We start from the raw sequence: 25,876 nt of genomic DNA, 5'->3' as shown, positions 1-25,876 counted from the left end.
CATCCGGGTCTCTGAGGCCTCAGATGCCTTTACATCCGGGTCTCTGGGGTCTCAGAAGCCTTTACATCCGGGTCTCTGGGGGTTTAGGCCTTGACATCCGGGTCTTTGGGATCTTAGGCCTGGACATCCGGGTCTCTGAGCGCTCAGAAGCCTTTACATCCGGGTAACTAAGGGCTCAGAAGCCTTTACATCCGGGTCTTTGGGATCTTAGGCCTGGACATCCGGGTCTTTGGGATCTCAGGCCTGAACATCCGGGTCTCTGAGCGCTCAGAAGCCTTTACATCCGGGTCTCTGGGGTCTCAGAAGCCTGCACATCCGGGTCTCTGAGCGCTCAGAAGCCTGCACATCCGGGTCTCTGAGACCCAAGGCCCAGGTCTTAGGCCTTGACATCCGGGTCTCTGAGGCCTCAGACCTGGACATCCGGGTCTCTAGGACCAGAGGCCTGAGTCTTAGGCCTGCACATCCGGGTCTCTGAGGCCTCAGAAGCCTTTTACATCCGGGCCTCCTGGGCCAGGGAGACCCGGATGTGGGAATCCCCGGATGTAAGAGTGCAGCTGTGAGGTTCCAGGTGGAAATTCCCGGATGTGGGACTCTGACATCCGGGTCTTGGACATCCTGGGACTCTCCCATCCGGGTCTTTTGACGTCCAGGGACGAAAGGGGCGGGGCGACGTGCTGACGGGCTGGACGTGCGTTTTATTGGCCCCGCCCCCTCCAGGCCGCCACTTCCGGTCCCGCCTCTTCCTCCTCCTGCTGCAGCTGCTGCTGCTGTGGGTCCTGGGTTCGAATCCAGCCTCACACCGGGGCGGGGTCTGCGGGGGGGAGGGAGGGGGGGTAAACTGAGGCACGGGGCATTTGGGTAAACTGAGTCACTGGACATTTGGGTAAACTGAGTCACGGGGACATCTGGGTAAACTGAGGCACATTTGGGTAAACTGAGGCACGGGACATTCTGGGTAAACTGAGTCACATTTGGGTAAAGTGAGTCACGGGGCATTCTTGGTAAACTGAGGCACGGGGCATTTTTGGTAAACTGAGGCACATTTGGGTAAACTGAGTCACTGGACATTTGGGTAAACTGAGGCACATTTTGGGTAAACTGAGTCACATTTGGGTAAACTGAGGCAAGGGGCATTTTGGGTAAACTGAGGCACATTTGGGTAAACTGAGTCACTGGACATTTGGGTAAACTGAGTCACATTTGGGTAAACTGAGGCACGGGGACATTCTGGGTAAACTGAGGCACGGGGACATTCTGGGTAAACTGAGTCACTGGACATTTGGGTAAACTGAGTCTCGGGGACATCTGGGTAAACTGAGGCACATTTGGGTAAACTGAGTCACGGGACATTCTGGGTAAACTGAGTCACATTTGGGTAAAGTGAGTCACGGGGCATTCTGGGTAAACTGAGGCACGGGGACATTTGGGTAAACTGAGGCACGGGGACATTTGGGTAAACTGAGGCACGGGGACATTGGGGTAAACTGAGGCACGGGGACATTTTGGGTAAACTGAGGCACGGGGACATTCTGGGTAAACTGAGGCACATTGGGGTAAACTGAGGCATGGGGCATTTGGGTAAACTGAGGCACGGGGACATTTCGGTAAACTGAGGCACATTTGGGTAAACTGAGGCACGGGGACATTGGGGTAAACTGAGGCACGGGGACATTTTGGGTAAACTGAGGCACGGGTGTAAACTGAGGCACGGGGACATTTGGGTAAACTGAGGCACGGGGACATTCTGGGTAAACTGAGGCACATTGGGGTAAACTGAGTCACGGGGGCATTCTGGGTAAACTGAGTCACATTTGGGTAAACTGAGTCACGGGGGCATTCTGGGTAAACTGAGTCACATTTGGGTAAACTGAGGCACGGGGCATTCTGGGTAAACTGAGGCACATTGGGGTAAACTGAGTTACAGTGCATTTTGGGTAAACTTAGGCACGGGGACATTTGGGTAAACTGAGTCACTGGACATTTGGGTAAACTGAGGCACGGGGGCATTGGGGTAAACTGAGTCACATTTGGGTAAACTGAGGCAGGGTGCATCTTGGGTAAACTGAGGCAGGGTGCATTTGGGTAAACTGAGTCACATTTGGATAAACTGAGTCACAATGCATTCTGGGTAAACAGGCACGGGACATTCTGGGTAAACATAGGCACGGGGACATTGGGGTAAACTGAGGCACATTTGGGTAAACTGAGTCATGGCACATTTGGGTAAACTGAGGCAGGGTGCATTCTGGGTAAACTGAGGCACATTTGGGTAAACTGAGGCACGGGGCATTTGGGTAAACTGAGGCACGGGGACATTCTGGGTAAACTGAGGCACATTGGGGTAAACTGAGGCACGGGGCCATTTTGGGTAAACTGAGGCACGGGGCATTCTGGGTAAACTGAGTCACATTTGGGTAAACTGAGTCACATTTGGGTAAACTGAGTCACGGGGGCATTCTGGGTAAACTGAGGCACATTTGGGTAAACTGAGGCACGGGGCATTCTGGGTAAACTGAGGCTCAGAACATTTGGGTAAACTGAGGCACGGGACATTTGGGTAAACTGAGTCACGGGGACATTTTGGGTAAACTGAGGCATGGGTGTAAACTGAGGCACGGGGCATCCTGGGTAAACTGAGGCACGGGGACATTTGGGTAAACTGAGGCACGGGGGTAAACTGAGGCACGGGGCATTCTGGGTAAACTGAGTCACGGGGCACATTTGGCCCCCCTCCCTGCTGACTCAGTCACTGCGCATGCGCACTTGTTCGATGGTCTGGGGTCCCCTGGGGGCCTCCCCTCGGGCGCACCTAGTGCGCATGCGCCATGCCGACGTCCCCACGACGGTTTGGGGTCCCCCCGGTCCCCCTCCTCCTACCCACCCTGTGCGCATGCGCAGTGGGCGCTGAGCGCAGCCCGCTGGGCCCCTCCCTGCTGGCTAAGGCCGTGCGCATGCGCAGTGGCGCTCCGCCGGCCCCTCCCTGCTGAGTCAGCCACTGCGCATGCGCACCTGTTCGTTGTTCTGGGGTCCCCTGGGGGCCTCCCCTCGGGCCCACCTAGTGCGCATGCGCCATGCCGACGTCCCCCCGATGGTTTGGGGTCCCCCCGACCCCCCTCCTCCGACCCACCCTGTGCGCATGCGCAGTGGCGCTCGGCGCAGCCCGCTCGGCCCCTCCCTGCTGGCTAAGGCCGTGCGCATGCGCAGTGGCGCTCCGCCGGCCCCCCCTCCCTGCTGACTCAGCCACTGCGCATGCGCACCTGTTTGCTGCTCTGGGGTCCCCTGGGGGCCTCCCCTCGGGCCCACCTAGTGCGCATGCGCCATGCCGACGTCCCCCCGATGGTTTGGGGTCCCCCCGGTCCCCCTCCTCCGACCCACCCTGTGCGCATGCGCAGTGGCGCTCGGCGCAGCCCGCTCGGCCCCTCCCTGCTGGCTGCCTTGCGCCTGCGCGGTGCGCGTTGTGGGGTAAACTGAGCCCCTGGGCCTTGGGGGGTAAACTGAGGCAGGGTGCATTTGGGTAAACTGAGTCACATTTGGGTAAACTGAGTCACAGTGCATTCTGGGTAAACTGAGGCACGGGACATTCTGGGTAAACTGAGGCACGGGGACATTGGGGTAAACTGAGGCACATTTGGGTAAACTGAGTCATGGCACATTGGGGTAAACTGAGGCACGGGTCATCTTGGGTAAACTGAGTCACATTTGGGTAAACTGAGGCACGGGGACATTTTGGGTAAACTGAGGCACGGGGCATTCTGGGTAAACTGAGGCACGGCGCCTGTTGGGGGGTAAACTGAGGCCCTGGGCCTTGGGGGGTCAACTGAGGCCCGGTGCACTTGGGTAAACTGAGGCACGGTGGATTTGGGTCAACTGAGGCCAGGTGCACGTTGGGTAAACTGAGGCACGGTGCACACTTGGGGGTGGGTGGGGGAGGCTGAGGCCTGCACATCCGGGTCTCTAGAGGCTCAGAAGCCTGCACATCCGGGTCTCTGAGACCCAAGGCCCAGGTCTTAGGCCTTGACATCCGGGTCTCTGAGGCCTCAGACCTGGACATCCGGGTCTCTGAGGCCTCAGATGCCTTTACATCCGGGTCTCTGGGGTCTCAGAAGCCTTTACATCCGGGTCTCTGGGGGTTTAGGCCTTGACATCCGGGTCTTTGGGATCTTAGGCCTGGACATCCGGGTCTCTGAGTGCTCAGAAGCCTTTACATCCGGGTCTCTGGGGTCTCAGAAGCCTGCACATCCGGGTCTCTGAGCGCTCAGAAGCCTGCACATCCGGGTCTCTGAGACCCAAGGCCCAGGTCTCAGGCCTTGACATCCGGGTCTCTGAGCGCTCAGAAGCCTGAACATCCGGGTCTCTAGGACCAGAGGCCTGAGTCTTACACCTGCACATCCGGGTCTCTGAGACCCTAGGCCCAGGTCTTAGGCCTGCACATCCGGGTCTCTGAGGCCTCAGAAGCCTTTTACATCCGGGCCTCTTGGGCCAGGGAGACCCGGATGTGGGAATCCCCGGATGTAAGAGTGCAGCTGTGAGGTTCCAGGTGGAAATTCCCGGATGTGGGACTCTGACATCCGGGTCTTGGACATCCTGGGACTCTCCCATCCGGGTCTTTTGACATCCAGGGATGAAAGGGGCGGGGCGACGTGCTGACGGGCTGGACGTGCGTTTTATTGGCCCCGCCCCCTCCAGGCCACCACTTCCGGTCCCGCCTCTTCCTCCTCCTGCTGCAGCTGCTGCTGTTGCTGTGGGTCCTGGGTTCGAATCCAGCCTCACACCGGGGCGGGGTCTGCGGGGGGGGGGAGGGAGGGGGGGTAAACTGAGGCACGGGGCATTTGGGTAAACTGAGGCACAGTGCATTTTGGGTAAACTGAGGCACATTTGGGTAAACTGAGTCACTGGACATTTGGGTAAACTGAGGCACAATTTGGGTAAACTGAGGCACGGGGACATTTGGGTAAACTGAGGCAAGGGGCATTTTGGGTAAACTGAGGCACATTTGGGTAAACTGAGTCACATTTGGGTAAACTGAGGCACGGGGACATTCTGGGTAAACTGAGGCACGGGGACATTCTGGGTAAACTGAGTCACTGGACATTTGGGTAAACTGAGTCTCGGGGACATCTGGGTAAACTGAGGCACATTTGGGTAAACTGAGTCACGGGACATTCTGGGTAAACTGAGTCACATTTGGGTAAAGTGAGTCACGGGGCATTCTGGGTAAACTGAGGCACGGGGACATTTGGGTAAACTGAGGCACGGGGACATTTGGGTAAACTGAGGCACGGGGACATTGGGGTAAACTGAGGCACGGGGACATTTTGGGTAAACTGAGGCATGGGTGTAAACTGAGGCACGGGGCATCCTGGGTAAACTGAGGCACGGGGACATTTGGGTAAACTGAGGCACGGGGGTAAACTGAGGCACGGGGCATTCTGGGTAAACTGAGTCACGGGGCACATTTGGCCCCCCTCCCTGCTGACTCAGTCACTGCGCATGCGCACTTGTTCGATGGTCTAAGGTCCCCTGGGGGCCTCCCCTCGGGCCCACCTAGTGCGCATGCGCCATGCCGACGTCCCCACGACGGTTTGGGGTCTCCCCGGTCCCCCTCCTCCGACCCACCCTGTGCGCATGCGCAGTGGCGCTCGGCGCAGCCCGCTCGGCCCCTCCCTGCTGGCTAAGGCCGTGCGCATGCGCAGTGGTGCTCCGCCGGCCCCTCCCTGCTGTCAGCCACTGCGCATGCGCACCTGTTCGATGGTCTGGGGTCCCCTGGGGGCCTCCCCTCGGGCCCACCTAGTGCGCATGCGCCATGCCGACGTCCCCCCGATACTTTGGGGTCCCCCCGGTCCCCCTCCTCCGACCCACCCTGTGCGCATGCGCAGTGGCGCTCGGCGCAGCCCGCTCGGCCCCTCCCTGCTGGCTAAGGCCGTGCGCATGCGCAGTGGTGCTCCGCCGGCCCCTCCCTGCTGGCTCACCCACTGCGCATGCGCACCTGTTTGCTGCTCTGGGGTCCCCTGGGGGCCTCCCCTCGGACCCACCCAGTGCGCATGCGCCATGCCGACGTCCCCCCGATGGTTTGGGGTCCCCCCGGCCCCCCTCCTCCGACCCACCCTGTGCGCATGCGCAGTGGGCGCTGAGCGCAGCCCGCGGGGGGGGGGGCCCTCCCTGCTGGCTGAGGCCTGGCGCCTGCGCGTTGTGGGGTAAACTGAGGCACGGCGCCTGTTGTGGGGTAATCTGAGTCCCTGGGCCTTGGGGGGTAAACTGAGGCACGGGGACATTCTGGGTAAACTGAGGCACGGGGACATTTGGGTAAACTGAGGCACATTTGGGTAAACTGAGGCACGGGGCATTTGGGTAAACTGAGGCAGGGGGATTTGGGTAAACTGAGGCACAGTGCATTTTGGGTAAACTGAGGCACATTTGGGTAAACTGAGTCACGGGACATTTGGGTAAACTGAGGCACAATTTGGGTAAACTGAGGCACGGGGACATTTGGGTAAACTGAGTCACAATGCATTCTGGGTAAACTGAGGCACGGTGCAGGTTGGGTAAACTGAGGCACGGGGACATTCTGGGTAAACTGAGGCACGGGGACATTTGGGTAAACTGAGGCACATTTGGGTAAACTGAGGCACGGGGCATTTGGGTAAACTGAGGCAGGGGGATTTGGGTAAACTGAGGCACGGGGACATTTTGGGTAAACTGAGGCACATTTGGGTAAACTGAGGCACGGGGACATTGGGGTAAACTGAGGCACATTTGGGTAAACTGAGTCATGGCACATTTGGGTAAACTGAGGCACGGGGCATTCTGGGTAAACTGAGGCACATTTGGGTAAACTGAGGCACGGGGACATTTTTGGTAAACTGAGTCACATTTGGGTAAACTGAGTCACGGGGACATTTGGGTAAACTGAGTCACAAGGCATTCTGGGTAAACTGAGGCACGGGGACATTCTGGGTAAACTGAGGCACATTTGGGTAAACTGAGGCACGGGGACATTGGGGTAAACTGAGTCACTGGACATTGGGGTAAACTGAGGCACGGGTGCATTCTGGGTAAACTGAGGCACATTTGGGTAAACTGAGTCATGGCACATTTGGGTAAACTGAGGCCCGGGGACATTGTGGGTAAACTGAGGCACGGGGCATTCTGGGTAAACTGAGTCACGGGGCATTCTGGGTAAACTGAGGCACGGGGACATTGTGGGTAAACTGAGTCACATTTGGGTAAACTGAGGCAGGGTGCATTCTGGGTAAACTGAGGCACATTTGGGTAAACTGAGGCACGGAACATTTGGGTAAACTGAGTCACATTTGGGTAAACTGAGGCACGGGGCATTCTGGGTAAACTGAGGCACGGGGACATTTCGGTAAACTGAGGCACATTTGGGTAAACTGAGGCACGGGGCATTCTGGGTAAACTGAGGCACATTTGGGTAAACTGAGGCACGTTGGGTAAACTGAGGCCCATTGGGGTAAACTGAGGCACGGGGACATTTGGGTAAACTGAGGCACAATTTGGGTAAACTGAGGCACGGGGACATTCTGGGTAAACTGAGGCACCCACCTGAGGCCCCGCCCCGGAAGCAGCGTCGTCCCGACCGGAAGTGGGCGGCGGCGGCTCCGACCAGCGCGACGACCACGACGGAGACGACGGGGGCCACGACGCGGGCCAGCGCGGGGCCTGCCGGGAAGGGGCGGGGCCGGGCGTCACACATCCGGGCCTCCCCGGGGGACACCCACCGGAAGTGCGGGGGCGGGACTCACCGGGGGCGTCGCCGGGGGTCACGGGGTCATCAGCGCCTGGGGGGGGAGGGACATCCGGGTTCTTACATCCGGGTACCTACATCCGGGTCCCAACATCCGGGTTCCCACATCCGGGTTCCTACATCCGGGTTCCTATATCTGGGTCCCCAACATCCGGGTACCTACATCCGGGTACCTACATCCGGGTCCCTACATCCGGGTTCTTACATCCGGGTACCTACATCCGGGTTCTTATATCTGGGTTCCAACATCCGGGTCCCTACATCCGGGTTCCAACATCCGGGTCCCAACATCCGGGTTCCTACATCTGGGGTTCCTACATCCGGGTCCCAATGTCTGGGTCTCTACATCCGGGTCTATACATCCGGGTCTCTGCATCTGGGGTCCCAACATCCGGGTTCCTACATCCGGGTTCCCTACATCCGGGTCCCTACATCCGGGTTCTTATATCTGGGTTCCCAACATCCGGGTTCCTACATCCGGGTCCCAACATCCGGGTTCCTATATCTGGGTTCCCTACATCCGGGTCTCTACATCCGGGTCCCTACATCCGGGTCTCTACATCTGGGGTCCCAACATCCGGGTTCTTATATCTGGGTTCCCAACATCCGGGTTCCTACATCTGGGTTCCCTACATCCGGGTCCCTACATCCGGGTTCCTACATCCGGGTTCCTACATCCGGGTTCCTATATCTGGGTTCCCAACATCCGGGTCCCAAAATCCGGGTTCCTACATCCGGGTTCCCACATCCGGGTTCCTACATCCGGGTTCCTATATCTGGGTCCCCAACATCCGGGTACCTACATCCGGGTACCTACATCCGGGTCCCTACATCCGGGTTCTTACATCCGGGTACCTACATCCGGGTTCTTATATCTGGGTTCCAACATCCGGGTCCCTACATCCGGGTTCCAACATCCGGGTCCCAACATCCGGGTTCCTACATCTGGGGTTCCTACATCCGGGTCCCAATGTCTGGGTCTCTACATCCGGGTCTATACATCCGGGTCTCTGCATCTGGGGTCCCAACATCCGGGTTCCTACATCCGGGTTCCTACATCCGGGTCCCAACATCCGGGTTCCTATATCTGGGTTCCCTACATCCGGGTCTCTACATCCGGGTCCCTACATCCGGGTCTCTACATCTGGGGTCCCAACATCCGGGTTCTTATATCTGGGTCCCCCAACATCCGGGTTCCTACATCTGGGTTCCCTACATCCGGGTCCCTACATCCGGGTTCCTACATCCGGGTTCTTATATCTGGGTTCCCAACATCCGGGTCCCAACATCCGGGTCCCAACATCCGGGTTCCTACATCCGGGTCCCAACATCCGGGTCTCTACATCTGGGGTCCCAACATCCGGGTCCCAACATCCGGGTCTCTACATCTGGGGTCCCAACATCCGGGTCTCTACATCTGGGGTACCTACATCCGGGTCCCAACATCCGGGTCCCTACATCCGGGTTCCTACATCCGGGTTCCTATATCTGGGTTCCCAACATCCGGGTCCCAAAATCCGGGTTCCTACATCCGGGTTCCAACATCCGGGTTCCTACATCCGGGTCTCTACATCTGGGGTCCCTACATCCGGGTTCCAATGTCTGGGTCCCAACATCCGGGTCCCTACATCCGGATCTCTACATCCGGGTTCCCAACATCCGGGTTCCTACATCTGGGGTCCCTACATCCGGGTTCCAACATCCGGGTTCCTACATCCGGGTTCCTACATCCGGGTCCCTACATCCGGGTTCTTATATCTGGGTTCCCAACATCCGGGTCCCAACATCCGGGTTCCTATATCTGGGTCTCTACATCCGGGTCCCTACATCCGGGTCCCAACATCCGGGTTCCCTACATCCGGGTCTCTACATCTGGGTTCCCTACATCCGGGTTCCAATGTCTGGGTCTCTACATCCGGGCCTCCCCCCACGTGCTCACCTCCTGCGCCTGGCTGGGGTCGGGGTCGGGGCGGAGGTCGGGGTCGGGGCGGGGGGTACACGTCTGCAGAGAGAGAGCGAGGGAGGCCGGCCAACCCCTGACCCTTGACCCCCTGACCCTTTTCCCACTCGACCCCTGACCCCCCATGACCCACTCGACCCCTGACCCCCCATGACCCACTCGACCCTTGAACCCCTATGACCCATGACCCACTTGACCCTTGACCCCCCATGACCCATGACCTCAGACCCTCCTGACCCTTGACCCCCTGACCCTTGACCCACTCGACCCTTGACCCCCCATGACCCACTCGACCCTTGACCCCCCATGACCCATGACCTCTGACCCTCCTGACCCTTGACCCCTGGCCCTATTGACCCTTGACCCCGTGACCCCTCAGATCCACCTGACCCTCCCAACCCTCCCTGAATCCTGACCCCTCACCCTCCCTGACCCCTGACTTCCTGACCTCCGACCACCCTGACCCCCTGACCCTTGACCCCCGACCCCCTGACTCCTGACCCCCCTGACCCTTGACCCACTCGACCCCTGACCCCATGACCCATGACCTCTGACCCTCTTGACCCTTGACCCCCTGACCCTTGACCACCCCTGACCCCTTCCCTGATGATCCTTCCCCCTGACCCTTGCTGACCCCCGACCTCCCTGACCCCCCCCCGTGAACCCTGACCCCCCACACCCCGCTCACCTCCATCCTGGCCCGGGGGTCGCGGCCTGGGCGGGTCGGGCAGCTGCGGGTACAGCCCTGCGTGTGTTCAGGGGGGAGCCGTGCCTCAGTTTCCCCACCCTGGGGCGGCCTGGTGTGGGGCGTGGGGGGGGGGGACCCACTCACCCGAGCTGGGCTTCGGGGTGGGATCTGCGGGCGGAGAGAGAGAGAGAGGGGGGTGACCCCTGACCTCCCCCTGACCCCTGACCCCCTGACCCCTGACCTGCCCTGACCTCAACCTCCTGACCCCTGATCCCTCCTGACCCCTGACCTCCCCCTGACCCCTGACCCTTCGTGACCCCTGACCCTCCCTTGACCCCTCCTGACCCCACTGACCCCCCTGACCCCTTCTGACCCCTAACCTCCCCCCTGAACCCTGACCTCCCCCTGACCCCTCCTGAGCCCTGACAACCCTCCTGGCTCCCCCGACCCCTGACCTCCACCCCCTGACCCCTGACCCCAAGGCCTCAGGGGGAGGGGTGAAGGGTCACACGAGTTTCAGGCCCACAGGCCATACGTGAGGCCTAGCGCCCAGGGTGAAGCCACGGGGTCGGGGGACAAAGGTGAAAGGTCAGGACTCACCAGGGTCATCCAGGGCGTCGGCGAGGTCAAAGTCGGCCTGGGCTGAGGGGGGGGAGAGAGAGGACGGGTGCTGGGGACGGACAGACGGACAGAGAGACCAAGAGACAGACAGACAGACGGACAGGCCAAGAGCATGACACATGGACAGACAGACCAGGGATGGACAGATGGACAGACAGGAGAAGCAGGTGGACAGACAGACACACAGAAAAGACAGACAGACAGAGAAGACAGACAGACAGACAGACACAGACAGACAGACAAGACCCACAGATGGACAGACAGACAGACAGATGCAAACAGTGATGGACAGACAGACAGACAAGCCAGGTGGACAGACAGACCAAGACACGCAGACAGACAGAGAGACTGAGAGGCAGACAGACGGACAGACAGACACAGACAGACAAACAGACACAGACAGAGACAGACACAGACAGACACAGACAGACAGACAGACACAGACAGACAGACACAGACAGACACAGACACAGACAGACAGATAGACACAGACAGACAGACACAGACAGACACAGACAGACAGACACAGACAGACAGACACAGACAGACAGACAGACACAGACTCAGACAGACACAGACAGACACAGACAGACACAGACAGACAGACACAGACAGACAGACAGACACAGACTCAGACAGACACAGACAGACACAGACAGACACAGACAGACAGACACAGACAGACAGACACAGACAGACACAGACAGACACAGACAGACAAACAGACACAGACAGAGACAGACAGACAGACAGACACAGACAGACACAGACAGACAGACACAGACAGACACAGACACAGACAGACAGACAGACACAGACAGACAAACAGACACAGACAGAGACAGACAGACAGAGACAGACAGACACAGACAGACACAGACAGACACAGACAGACAGACAGACACAGACAGAGACAGACAGACACAGACAGACACAGACAGACACAGACAGACACAGACAGACACAGACAGACACAGACAGACACAGACAGACAGACAGACAGACACAGACAGACACAGACAGACACAGACACAGACAGACAGACAGATACAGACAGACAGACACAGACAGACAGACACAGACAGACAGACACAGACAGACACAGACAGACAGACAGACAGACACAGACAGACAAACAGACACAGACAGAGACAGACAGACAGAGACAGACACAGACAGACAGACACAGACAGACACAGACAGACAGACACAGACAGACAGACAGACAGACACAGACAGACACAGACAGACAGACAGACACAGACAGACACAGACAGACAGACACAGACAGACACAGACAGACAGACACAGACACACAGGCCCTGGCCTCCACCCACCTGGCCCAACCTGAAAATCCAGCGCCACAACCCCAGCCCCAGGCGCCGAAACCACCAGGAGAGGAGGGGGGGGGACTCGAAACCACCAAGAGAAACTACTAGAAACCAACATGGGGGGACTAGAAACCATCAACCAATGATGGGGGGGACTAGAAACCACTAACATGGGGGGACTAGAAACCACTACAGAGAATGGGGGAACTAGAAACCACCAACCAGGGGAAAAGAACTAGAAATTGGTAACATGGGGAAACTAGAAACTACCAAAGAGGATGAGGAGGACCTAGAAACCCCCAACATGGGGGGACTAGACACCACCAAAGAGGATGGGGGAACTAGAAACAATCATCCAAACATGGGGGAACGAGAAACCACCACATATGGGGGGGACCAGAAACCACCAACCAATCATGGGGGGACTAGAAACCACGAACTCAAAATGGGGGGGACTAGAAACCACCACACATGGGGAGAAAGAACTAGAAACCCCCCCACATGGGGGGACTAGAAACCACCACAGATAGATTGGTGGACCCTAGAAACAACCAATCAAAGATGGGGGGACTAGAAACCACCACACATGGGGGATTAGAAACCACCAACTCCAAATGGGGGGACTAGAAACCACCAAACAGGGGGAAAGAACTAGAAACCCCCAACATGGGGGGACTAGAAACCACCAAAGATAGATTGGGGGCCCCTGGAAACCCCCAAAGATAGGTTGGGGGCCCCTGGAAACCGCCAAAGATAGATTGGGGGACCCTAGAAACCGCCAAAGATAGATTGGGGGACCCTAGAAACCACCAAAGGTAGATTGGGGGACCCTAGAAATCGGAAAGATAGATTGGGGACCCCTTGAAACCCCTAAAGATAGATTGGGGTACCCTAGAAACCGCCAAAGATCGGTTGGGGATCCTTTGAAACCCCCAAAGATAGGTTGGGGACCCCTTGAAACCACCAAAGATCGATTGGGGGACCCTAGAAACCGCCAAAGATAGATTGGGGGACCCTAGAAACCCCCAAAGATAGATTGGGGGACCCTAGAAACCACCAAAGATCGGTTGGGGGCCCCTTGAAACCGCCAAAGATAGATTGGGGGACCCTAGAAACCACCAATCAAACATCGGGGGACTAGAAACCACCAAAGATCGATTGGGGAACCCTAGAAACCACCAAACAGGGGGAAAGAACTAGAAACCCCCAACATGGGGGGACTAGAAACCGCCAAAGATCGATTGGGGCCCCTTGAAACCGCCCCCCGGCTCACCCCGGGCGCCCGGGCCGCAGAGCAGCAGCAGCAGCAGCAGCATCTTCCTCCTCAGGCCCGTGGCTTCGCGCCTGCGCGTAGGCCCCGCGGGACACACCCCGCGCGTAGGTGCGGCTGTGTGGCTTCAGCGCTGCGCGTAGGCCTGGCCGTGTGGCTTCGTCCCCACCCCTAGGCCCCGGGCCCTGTGGGACACACCCCGCGCTCAGGCCCGGGCTTGTGGCTTCGTCCCCGCCCTTAGGCCCCGTGGGACCCACCCCGCGCTCAGGCCCGGGCCTGTGGCTTCCAGCGTGCACGTAGGCCCGAATGTGGAGGCCCAGGCTTCTGGAGGCCCAGATGGTGGAGGCCCGGATGTGGAGGGCGGGGAGAAGGTTCTGGAAGGTGCAGCACCCCCCTCCCCCACAGCTTGACCCCTGACCCCGCCCCCCCGTGAACAAAGGAGGCGGAGGTCAGAGGTCAAGCCACGATGGTGTTTATATAAAAAGCTGGAGGCTGAGGAGGGGAGGCCTGGGATTGGAGGCTGAGGCCTAGGGTGGAGGCTGAGGCCTGAGGCCTGGGATTGGAGGCTGAGGCCTAGAGTGGAGGCTGAGGCCTAGAGTGGAGGCTGAAGCCTGAGGCCTAGAGTGGAGGCTGAGGCCTAGAGTGGAGGCTGAGGCCTAGAGTGGAGGCTGAGGCCTGAGGCCTAGAGTGGAGGCTGAAGCCTAAGGTGGAGGCTGAAGCCTGAGGCCTGGAATTGGAGGCTGAGGCCTAGAGTGGAGGCTGAGGCCTAAAGTGGAGGCTGAAGCCTGAGGCCTGGGATTGGAGGCTGAGGCCTAAAGTGGAGGCTGAAGCCTGAGGCCTGGGATTGGAGGCTGAGGCCTGAGGCCTAAAGTGGAGGCTGAAGCCTGAGGCCTGGAATTGGAGGCCGAGGCCTAGGGTGGAGGCTGAAGCCTGAGGCCTGGGATTGGAGGCTGAGGCCTAAAGTGGAGGCTGAGGCCTGAGGCCTGGAATTAGAGGCTGAAGCCTGAGGCCTAGAGTGGAGTCTGAAGCCTGAGGCCTGGAATTGGAGGCTGAGGCCTAGTGTGGAGGCTGAAGCCTGAGGCCTGGGATTGGAGGCTGAGGCCTAAGGTGGAGGCTGAGGCCTGAGGCCTGGAATTGGAGGCTGAGGCCTGAGGCCTAGTGTGGAGGCTGAAGCCTGAGGCCTGGGATTGGAGGCTGAGGCCTAAGGTGGAGGCTGAGGCCTGAGGCCTGGAATTGGAGGCTGAGGCCTAGTGTGGAGGCTGAAGCCTGAGGCCTGGGATTGGAGGCTGAGGCCTGGGATTGGAGGCTGAGGCCTAGAGTGGAGGCTGAGGCCTGAGGCCTGGAATTGGAGGCTGAGGCCTAAAGTGGAGGCTGAAGCCTGAGGCCTGGGATTGGAGGCTGAGGCCTAGAGTGGAGGCTGAGGCCTGAGGCCTGGGATTGGAGGCTGAGGCCTAAGGTGGAGGCTGAGGCCTGAGGCCTGGAATTGGAGGCTGAGGCCTAGTGTGGAGGCTGAGGCCTGAGGCCTAGAGTGGAGGCTGAGGCCTAGTGTGGAGGCTGAAGCCTGAGGCCTGGAATTAGAGGCTGAAGCCTGAGGCCTAGAGTGGAGTCTGAAGCCTGAGGCCTGGAATTGGAGGCTGAGGCCTGGGATTGGAGGCTGAGGCCTAGTGTGGAGGCTGAAGCCTGAGGCCTGGGATTGGAGGCTGAGGCCTAGAGTGGAGGCTGAGGCCTGAGGCCTGGGATTGGAGGCTGAGGCCTAGAGTGGAGGCTGAAGCCTGAGGCCTAAGGTGGAGTCTGAAGCCTGAGGCCTGGGATTGGAGGCCGAGGCCTAGGGTGGAGGCTGAGGCCTGAGGCCTGGGATTGGAGGTCAGGTCAGGGGTCGCAGGTCAGCACGGGGTCACAGGTCACAGGCCGTGACCCTCAGACGGGGGCGGATGCATCTAGAAAAAGGGAGGGGGGGGGGGGAGGAAGGTCAGGACGGACGGACGGACAGACAGACAGACAGACCTGGAGCCAAGCGGGCGTGAGCGCAGGCCGAGGCGTTAGTGCGGGCGCAGGGCATCATGGGAGCAGCCGAGCAGGGGGGGAGGCCTGGGGGGGGAAGGCCAAGCGCGTGAGGCAGTTTCAAGGCCCCCCAACCCCCAAATGACAGTGTCAAGGCCCCCCGCCACCCCCCAGAAATCAGTTTCCAGGCCCCCCCCATGCAGCCCCAAGTGACAGTTTCAAGGCTCCCCAACCCCAAATCAGTTTCCAGGCCCCCCCCATACAGCCCCAAGTGTGAGTTTCAAGGCTCCCCAACACCCCAAATGAGTTTCAAGGCTCCCCAACCCCTCAAATGACTTTCCAGGCCCCCCACATGCAACCCCAGATGACACTTTCCAGGCCCCCCACCCCACAAATGAGGGTTTCCAGGCCCCCCAGCCCCCCAATGAGCGTTTCCAGGCCCCCCATGCAGCCCCAAGTGTGAGTTTCAAAGCTCCCCAACCCCCCCCAAATGAGTTTCAAGGCTCCCCTCCATCCCCCAGATGAGTTTCAAGGTCCCCCCCACCCGCTGACAGGACAGTTTCAAGGTCCCTCCATCGCCAAATGAGAGTTTCAAGGATCCCCCGTGCAGCCCAAGTGAGAGTTTCAAGGCCCCCAACCCACAAGTGAGTTTCCAGTCTCCCGCATGCCACACCCCCCCCCCCCAGATAATAGTTTCAAGACTCCCCAATGAGTTTCAAATCCCTGAAATGTTTAGAGGCCCCTGAAAGGAGAGTTTCCAGGCCCCCCCCAACCCCCCAATGAGGGTTTCCAGGCCCCCCATGCAACCCCAGGTGACCATCTCCAGGCCCCCACCCCATAAATGAGCGTTTCCAGGCCCCCCCCACCCCACAAATGAGGGTTTCCAGGCCCCCCATCCCCCAAATGAGAGTTTCTAGGCACTCCAATCACTCTAATGAGAGTTTCAAAACCCCCCATGCATCACCCAGATGACAGTTTCCAGGCCCCCCATCCCTCCAATGACCGTTTCCAGGCCCCCATGCAACCCCAGGTGACAGTTTCCAGGCCCCCCAACCCCTCCAATAAGAGTTTCAAGACCCCCATGCAACCCCAGAACAGTTTCCAGGCCCCCCAACCCCTCCAATAAGAGTTTCAAGACCCCCCATGCAACCCCAAGTGAGTTTCCAGGCCCCCCACCCCACAAATGAGGGTTTCCAGGCCCCCCATCCCCCCAAATGAGAGTTTCTAGGCACTCCAATCCCTCTAATGAGAGTTTCAAGACCCCCCATGCATCACCCAGATGACAGTTTCCAGGCCCCCCATCCCTCCAATGACAGTTTCCAGGCCCCCATGCAACCCCAGGTGACAGTTTCCAGGCCCCCCATCCCTCCAATGACGGTTTCCAGGCCCCCCAACCCCTCCAATGAGAGTTTCAAGACCCCCCATGCATCACCCAGATGACAGTTTCCAGGCCCCCCACCCCCTCAGTGACAGTTTCCAGGCCCCCCACCCCCCCAGTGACCGTTTCCAGGCCCCCCACCCCCCCAGTGACCGTTTCCAGGCCCCCCCCCGCGCTGGCGGTTTCCAGGCTCACCGCCCTGCTTGAAGCACAGCCTCTTCTTCTGGTAGGCGACGCAGCTGGAGACGGCGCCGGCCACGGCCACCAGCACGGCGCCCACGACCCCGGGGACCACGCCCTGCGCGGGCCCTGCGGGTCAGGGGTCAGGGGTCACGGGGGTCAGGGGTCAGCGCCCGCCTGCTGCTGCTGCTCCAGGGGGGACCCCAGCCCTGGGCCCCCCCGCGCCCTGCACGCACGGCGTGATGACGTCACGCAGCAGGCCACGCCCCCTGCACGCAGGCGCACACAGGCACGCATGCGCAGAGGGAGCAGCGCGCAGGGAACAGGGAGACAGGCGCGCGCATGCGCACTGACACTCAGGCCCCACCACCCCCCCCCCCCGCGCATGCGCAGTGGCATCATTGGGGGTTTCGCACCTGCGCAGTTCAACAAGGAGGTTTTCCGCGCATGCGCAGTTACACGATGGGGGGGGGGGGAGTTTCTGCGCATGCGCAGTGGGACGGTGGGGTTTTTCCGCGCATGCGCACTGCTATAATTGGGTTTCCGCGCATGCACAGTAGCACTGTGGGATATGTCCCGCGCATGCGCACTCGCAGAAGGGGTTTTTCGCGCATGCGCAGTTGCATGAAGGGTGTTTCGCGCATGCGCAGTGTCACTATTGCATTTTTTCCACGCATGCGCACTAGCATAATGGGTTTTTTCGCGCATGCGCACTACAATAATTAGGTTTTCACGCATGCGCAGTGGCACTATTAGATTTTTCCGTACATGAGCACTTGCACCATGGGTTTTCCGCGCATGCGCACTACAATCATTGGGTTTTGGCGCATGCGCAGTGGCAGTACGGTATATTTTCGCGCATGCGCACTTGCACCCTGGGTTTCTCGCGCGTGCGCAGATGCACAATCCGGTTTCCGCGCATGCGCAGTGGCAACACGGTGTTTTCCCGCGCATGCGCACTAGTAAAATCGAGTTTCTGTGCTGTTTGGGATTTTTCCCCGCGCATGCGCAGTTGCGTGACGGGGTTTTCGCGCATGCGCAGTAGCATAATGGGTTTTTGCGCATGCGCAGTTGCATGATGGGGTTTTCGCGCATGCGCAGTTGCTTGATGGGGGGGGTTTTTTCGCGCATGCGCAGTTGCGTGATGGGGGTTTTCGCGCATGCGCAGTAGCATAATGGGGGTTTTTACGCATGCGCAGTTGCGTGATGGGGGTTTTCGCGCATGCGCAGTAGCATAATGGGGGTTTTTACGCATGCGCAGTTGCGTGATGGGGTTTTCGCGCATGCGCAGTTGCACGATGGGGGGTTTTCACGCATGCGCAGTTGCTTGGTGGGGGTTTTCGCGCATGCGCAGTTGCTTGATGGGGTTTTTGCGCATGCGCAGTTGCGTGATGGAGGGTTTTCGCGCATGCGCAGTTGCTTGATGGGGGTTTTTTTTTTTCGTGCATGCGCACTAGCATAATGGGTTTTTCGCGCATGCGCACTACAATAATTAGGTTTTCACGCATGCGCAGTGGCACTATTAGATTTTTCCGTACATGAGCACTTGCACCATGGGTTTTCCGCGCATGCGCACTACAATCATTGGGTTTTGGCGCATGCGCAGTGGCAGTACGGGATATTTTCGCGCATGCGCACTTGCACCCTGGGTTTCTCGCGCGTGCGCACTACCATCATTGGGTTCCTGCGCATGCGCACTGGCCACATGGTGTTTCCCCCGCGCATGCGCGCTAGTAAAATCGAGTTTCTGTGCTGTTTGGGATTTTTCCCCCGCGCATGCGCAGATGCATAGTCGGGGTTTTCGTGCATGCGCAGTTGCGTGATGGGGGTTTTCGCACATGCGCAGTTGCTTGATGGGGTTTTCACGCATGCGCAGTTGCTTGATGGAGGGTTTTCGGGCATGCGCATTTGCAAGATGGGGGGTTTTCGCGCATGCGCAGTTGCGTGACGGGGTTTTCGCGCATGCGCAGTTGCATGATGGGGTTTTCGCGCATGCGCAGTTGCATAATGGGGGTTTTCACGCATGCGCAGTTGCATGAAGGGGTTTTTGCGCATGCGCAGATGCATAGTCGGGTTCCCGCGCATGCGCAGCGGCCCCACCTTCCTGCTGCGGGTCCCCGGCGCCGCCGTCGCCTCCAGACGCGCCTCGGCCGCCTGCGGAGCCACATCCGGGTCACCCGCGGCCCCACATCCGGGGATTTCCCGCCCCCCCCGCCCCCCCCAGGCGGGTCCCGCAGGGGAAACTGAGGCAGGCCGTACCTGGCGCCAGGTCCTGGTCGGAGAAGCCACCTGCGGGGGGGGGGGGGGGGAGGGGGGGGGTCAGGGGGCGCCGCGGGGCACGCCGGGAAGGGGCGGGGCGGGGGGGGAGGAGGCGGGACTCACCGGAACTTCCGGGCTGCGCGGGACGCGGCTGCGGGGGCGGGTCATCTGCGAGAAAAGAGTACTTAACACCCAGCACCCAGAGAGGAAGTACTTAACACCCAGCACCCAGAGAGGAAGTACTTAACACCCAGCACCCAGAGAGGAGTACTGAGCACCCAGCACCCAGCGGGAGTACTTAACACCCAGCACCCAGAGAGGAGTACTGAGCACCCAGCACCCAGAGAGGAGTACTGAGCACCCAGCACCCAGAGAGGAAGTACTTAACACCCAGCACCCAGAGAGGAGTACTGAGCACCCAGCACTCAAGAGAGGAGTACTAAGCACCCAGCACCCCAGAAAGGAAGTACTTAACACCCAGCACCCCTGAAAGGAGTACTTAACACCCAGCACCCAGAGAGGAAGTACTTAACACCCAGCACCCAGGAAGGAAGTACTTAACACCCAGCACCCAGAAAGGAGTACTGAGCACCCAGCACCCCAGAAAGGAGTACTGAGCACCCAGCACCCAGTACTCAACACCCAGCACCCAGAGAGGAAGTACTTAACACCCAGCACCCCAGAAAGGAAGTACTTAACACCCAGCACCCAGAAAGGAGTACTGAGCACCCAGCACCCCAGAAAGGAGTACTGAGCACCCAGCACCCAGAAAAGAGTACTGAGCACCCAGCACCCAGTACTCAACACCCAGCACCCAGAAAAGACTACTTAACTCCCAGCACCCAGAGTACTTAACACCAAGTACTCGAACAATAATGCCCTCCAAAGGGGAGTACTTAACACCCAGCACCCAGAAAGGAGCACCCAGCACCCGAGAGAGTACTAAGCACCGGGAGTACTGAGCACCCAGTACCCAAGAGGACCAAATTTCCAGCAACGAGGAGTACTTAACACCCAGCACTCAGAGTGGAATTAACTCCCAGTACCCAAGACGACTTAATACCCACCAACAAGGAATACTTAACACCCAGCACCCAGGAACACAGTGCAGGGACAGCGAGTACTAAACACCCCGTACTCACGAGTACTTACCACCCAGGAGCACTTAGCACACAGTACTCAACATCCAGAGATACTTAACACCCAGTACCCAAGAACACATTATCCAGCCACGGGGAGTACTTAACACTCAGCACCCAGGGGACTGGGACCGAGATCTCAGCAGCACCTGGGGGAGGACTCTTCCCTCGGAGGGAGGACTGAGCTCCCCAGCACCCGCCCCAGCGAGCAACCGACGGAGAGACGGACGGCCAGACTCACCGCCGCCCAGGGCGTCCTGGAGATCGAAGTCATCCCCTGGAAACAGAAACACACAGAGAGGGTGTTATAATAGCCAGGCTGGGTGCTGGGGAGCTCAGTCCATCCCAGGGGTGCTGGGTGTTAAGTACTCTCTTGGGTGCTGGGTGTTAAGTACTCTGTCGGGTGCTGGGTGTTAAGTACTCTGTTGGGTGCTGGGTGCTCAATCCTTCCTGGGTACTTGGTGGTGGGGAACTCAGTCCATCCCAGTGGTGCTGGGTGTTAAGTACTGTCTTGGGTGCTGGGTGTTAAGTACTCTCTTGGGTGCTGGGTGTTAAGTACTCCTTTTGGGTGCTGGGTGTTAAGTACTCTCTTGGGTGCTGGGGAGCTCAGTCCTCCCAGGGCCCAACATGTAGATTTCTCACCTCCTCCGCCTCCTCCTCCTCCTCCTCCTCGGCCTTCATCTCCTCCGCCCAGGGCGTCGCTCAGGTCGAAATCATCGCCTGTGGGGAAGGGTTGGGGGCAAACTCATTTCCAGCCTGCCTTCATTCATTCATTCATTCCTTCCTTCCTTCCTGACGCAGACACGCGCGCGCGCGCTCTCACCTGCCCCGCCGCCGCCTGGCTTCTTAGGGGCGGCCGTGGGTTTCTGGAACCTTCCCTCTGGGGGGGGGGGGAAAGAGAGAGAGAGAAACACAAATTAATCACCATCCACCATCCCCATCACCCTCAGGATGCTCAGACCCCAGGAGGCCTGGTTGCTAAGGAAGCTTGTTGCTAGGCAACGAGGATGCTCAGCCCCTCAGGTACCTGGTTGCTAAGGAACCTTGTTGCTAGGCAACCAGGATGCTCTGAACCCAGGAGGCCTGGTTGCTAAGGAACCTCGTTGCTAGGCAACGAGGATGCTCAGACCCCTGGATGTCTGGTTGCTAAGGAACCTCGTTGCTAGGCAACCAGGATGCTCAGACCCCCAGGTACCTGGTTGCTAAGGAATCTTGTTGCTAGGCAACCAGGATGCTCTGAACCCAGGAGGCCTGGTTGCTAAGGAACCTCGTTGCTAGGCAACGAGGATGCTCAGACCCCTGGATGCTCAGAGCCCAGGAGGCCTGGTTGCTAAGGAACCTTGTTGCTAGGCAACCAGGATGCTCAGACCCCAGGAGGCCTGGTTGCTAAGGAACCTCGTTGCTAGGTAACGAGGATGCTCAGAACCCAGGAGGCCTGGTTGCTAAGGAAGCTTGTTGCTAGGCAATGAGGATGCTCAGACCCCAAAGGCCTGGTTGCTAAGGAACCTCGTTGCTAGGCAACCAGGATGCTCAGATCCCCAGGTACCTGGTTGCTAAGGAACCTCGTTGCTAGGCAAAGAGGATGCTCAGACCCCAGGAGGCCTGGTTGCTAAGGAAGCTTGTTGCTAGGCAACCAGGATGCTCAGACCCCAGGAGGCCTGGTTGCTAAGGAACCTCGTTGCTAGGCAACCAGGATGCTCAGACCCCAGAAGGCCTGGTTGCTAGGCAACGAGGATGCTCAGACCCCAGGAGGCCTGGTTGCTAAGGAAGCTTGTTGCTAGGCAACCAGGATGCTCAGACCCCAGGAGGCCTGGTTGCTAAGGAATCTCGTTGCTAGGCGACCAGGATGCTCAGATCCCCAGGTACCTGGTTGCTAAGGAAGCTTGTTGCTAGGCAACCAGGATGCTCAGAACCCAGGAGGCCTGGTTGCTAAGGAAGCTTGTTGCTAGGCAACGAGGATGCTCAGACCCCCAGGTACCTGGTTGCTAAGGAACCTTGTTGCTAGGCAACGAGGATGCTCAGACCCCAGGAGGCATGGTTGCTAGGCAACGAGGATGCTCAGATCCCCAGGTACCTGGTTGCTAAGGAACCTTGTTGCTAGGCAACCAGGATGCTCAGACCCCAGGAGGCCTGGTTGCTAAGGAACCCCGTTGCTAGGCGACCAGGAGGCCGCAGAGCCCCGGATGCTGGGGGTTGGGCAGGCGATGGCTGCGTCTGAGGCCCGCGTGTGGCTAGAGACCCGGATGAGGAGGAGGGGGAGGGGCTGCGGTGGGTGCGGGCACGAAGTATTATGGGATGCCGTCGCTAGGGACTCGGCTCCAGGGGTCACAGGTTGCTGGGGACGGTTATTATGGGATGCTGTTGCTAGGGACCCGGATGAGGATGGGCCTGACCGTCCAGGGAGTGTTATTATGGGATGTTCTGCCTAAGAACCCGGATGTTGATGGGCCTGAGTGTCCTGGGTCTGTTATTATGGGATGTTCTCCCTAGGAACCCGGATGACGATGAACCTGAGTGTCCAGGGAGTGTTATTATGGGATGTCGTTGCTAGGGACCCGGATGAGGACGGGCCTCAGTGTCTAGGGAGTGTTATTATGGGATGTCGTTGATAGGGACCCGGATGTTGATGGGCCTGGGCGTCCAGGGAGTGTTATTATGGGATGTTCTCTCTAGGGACCCAGATGTTGATGGGCATAGGCGTCCAGAGACCCGGATGAGGACGGGCCTGAGTGTCCAGGGACTAGTATTATGGGATGCCGTCGCTAGGGACTCGGCTCCAGGGGTCACAGGTTGCTGGGGACGGTTATTATGGGATGCTGTTGCTATGGACCCGGATGAGGACGAGCCTGGGCGTCCAGGGAGTGTTATTATGGGATGTTCTTGCTAGAAACCCGGATGTTGATGGGCCTAGGCGTCCAGGGAGTGTTATTATGGGATGCCGTTGCTAGGGACCCGGATGAGGACGGACCTGAGTGTCTAGAGAGTGTTATTATGGGATGTTCTCGCTAGGGACCCGGATGAGGACGAGCCCTCCTGTGTGAGGACTGGTATTATGGGATGCCATTGCTAGGGACCCGGATGTTGATGGGCCTAGGCTTCCAGGGACTATTATGGGATGTCGTTGCTAGGGTCCCTGATGTTGACGGGCCTCAGTGTCCAGGGACTGTTATTATGGGATGTTCTCACTCGGGACCCGGATGTTGATCGGCCTGAGTGTCCAGGGAGTCGTATTATGGGATGTTCTTGATAGGGACCCGGATGTTGATGGGCCTGGGCGTACAGGGACTGTTATTATGGGATGTTCTTGTTAGGGACCCGGATGTTGATGGACCTGAGTGTCCAGGGACTAGTATTATGGGATGTTCTCCCTAGGGACCCGGATGAGGACAGGTCTGGGCGTCTAAGGAGTGTTATTATGGGATGTTCTCGCTAGGGACCCGGATGTTGATGGCCATAGGCGTCCAGAGACTCGGATGAGGACGGACCTGAGTGTCCAGGGAGTGTTATTATGGGATGCCATTGCTAGGGACCCGGATGAGGACGGGCCTGAGTGTCTAGGGACTAGTATTATGGGATGTTCTCGCTAGGAACCCGGATGACGATGAACCTGAGTGTCCTGGGACTGTTATTATGGGATGCTGTTGCTAGGGACCCGGATGAGGATGGGCCTGACCGTCCAGTGAGTGTTATTATGGGATGTTCTGCCTAAGAACCCGGATGTTGATGGGCCTGAGTGTCCTGGGTCTGTTATTATGGGATGCTGTTCCTAGGGACCCGGATGTTGATGGGCCTAGGAGTCCAGGGACTAGTATTATGGGATGTTCTCGCTAGAAACCCGGATGAGGACGGGCCTAGGCGTCCAGGGACTGTTATTATGGGATGTTCTTGTTAGGGACCCGGATGAGGACGGGCCTGAGTGTCTAGGGAGTGTTATTATGGGATGTTCTTGCTAGGAACCCGGATGAGGACGGGCCTAGGCGTCCAGGGAGTGTTATTATGGGATGTTCTCCCTAGGGACCCGGATGTTGATGGGCCTAGGCGTCCAGAGACCCGGATGAGGATGGGCCTAGGCGTCCAGGGAGTGTTATTATGGGATGCCGTTGCCAGGGACCCGGATGAGGCATCTAGAGACCCGGATGAGCGAACTCCCGCCCCTTCCGGCGTCAAAAAACGCGTCTACGACACGAATCCCGCCCCTTCCGGTCTCACAGACGCTTTGACAACGTTAGTCCCGCCCCTTCCGGTCTCAGAAACGTCAATAATCGCTTAGTCCCGCCCCTTCCGGCGTCGTAGACGCTTCTGGAGCCTTAGTCCCGCCCCTTCCGGTCTCACAGACGCGTCTGGCGTCTTAGTCCCGCCCCTTCCGGTCTCAGGAACGTCAATAATCGCTTAGTCCCGCCCCTTCCGGCGTCGTAGACGCTTCTGGAGTCTTAATCCCGCCCCTTCCGGTCTCAGAAACGTCAATAACCCCTTAGTCCCGCCCCTTCCGGTGTCAGAAACCCATCAACAGTCTTAGTCCCGCTCCTTCCGGTCTCGGGAACGTCAATCTGACGCTAATCCCGCCTCTTCCGGTCTCGGGAACGTCAATCACACCTTAGTCCCGCCCCTTCCGGTCTCACAGAGGCGTCTGGCGTCTTAGTCCCGCCCCTTCCGGTCTCACAGACGTTTTTACAGCGTTAGTCCCGCCCCTTCCGGTCTCAGAGACGCCTCGGACGCCTTCGTCCCGCCCCTTCCGGTGTAAAAACCGTCCATCTGACGCTAATCCCGCCCCTTCCGGTCTGAAAAACGTCAATAACCCCTTAGTCCCGCCCCTTCCGGTGTCAGAAACCCATCAACCGTCTTAGTCCCGCCCCTTCCGGTCTCACAGACGCATTTACAACGTTAGTCCCGCCCCTTCCGGTCTCAGGAACGTCAATCTGACGCTAATCCCGCCTCTTCCGGTCTCGGGAACGTCAATCACCCCGTAGTCCCGCCTCTTCCGGTCTCAGGAACGTCCATCTGACGCTCATCCCGCCCCTTCCGGCCCGCCCGCGCCTGCGCACTGGCGCCCGCCGCCGCCGCCCTTGCGGCCCCCGCGGTGGAAAAAAAACCCGCGAACATCGCGCGGGAAAAACGCGTCCCGCCGTGACCCCGGCGCGACCCCGACCCCGGCGCGACCCCGCCGTGACCCCGGCCCCGCGCGCGCGCGTCTCACCCCGCGGCAGCAGCAGCAGCAGCAGCAGCGCGAGCGGCGGCGGCATCGTCAGCGCGGCGGGACGTCACTTCCGGCCCCCGGGCCACGCCC

At 59.0% G+C, this 25,876-nt stretch overlaps 1 protein-coding gene and 1 long non-coding RNA gene across 5 annotated transcripts; both read right to left on the bottom strand.

Moving 5' to 3' along the window:
* Positions 1-713: 713 nt before the first annotated feature.
* On the bottom strand, positions 714-25,876 carry LOC138818309 (CD99 antigen-like protein 2). 4 transcript variants are annotated; one of them, XM_070009301.1, is made up of 16 exons: positions 25,787-25,876; positions 21,416-21,472; positions 21,234-21,312; positions 20,834-20,871; positions 19,577-19,621; positions 19,454-19,483; positions 19,295-19,348; positions 17,210-17,323; positions 15,640-15,723; positions 11,014-11,055; positions 10,558-10,581; positions 10,414-10,470; positions 9,705-9,767; positions 7,764-7,799; positions 7,564-7,680; positions 714-811 (listed from the first exon to the last, which is right to left on the bottom strand). In XM_070009301.1, the coding sequence occupies exons 1-16, from the start codon at positions 25,830-25,832 to the stop codon at positions 795-797; spliced, it is 903 nt and encodes a 300-aa protein (XP_069865402.1). In that variant the 5' UTR covers positions 25,833-25,876; the 3' UTR covers positions 714-794. The 4 variants fall into 4 exon arrangements, with proteins under 4 accessions (XP_069865402.1, XP_069865404.1, XP_069865403.1 ...); XM_070009302.1 differs by lacking the exon at positions 714-811 and adding an exon at positions 4,634-4,783 and having other exon boundaries at positions 20,834-20,869; positions 21,235-21,312; XM_070009303.1 differs by lacking the exons at positions 714-811; positions 19,454-19,483 and adding an exon at positions 4,628-4,783.
* LOC138818310 (uncharacterized) lies at positions 13,781-14,610 on the bottom strand. The gene is made up of 3 exons (XR_011369059.1): positions 14,593-14,610; positions 13,893-14,526; positions 13,781-13,820 (listed from the first exon to the last, which is right to left on the bottom strand). It is a non-coding gene; the product is annotated as an uncharacterized lncRNA (long non-coding RNA).

The sequence above is a fragment of the Dipodomys merriami genome, unplaced genomic scaffold, assembly GCF_024711535.1.
Source record: "Dipodomys merriami isolate MVZ:Mamm:240054 unplaced genomic scaffold, mDipMer1.0.p SCAF_730, whole genome shotgun sequence".
NCBI classification, from domain to species: Eukaryota; Metazoa; Chordata; class Mammalia; order Rodentia; family Heteromyidae; genus Dipodomys; species Dipodomys merriami.
This window is presented reverse-complemented; position numbering and strand designations above follow the sequence as displayed.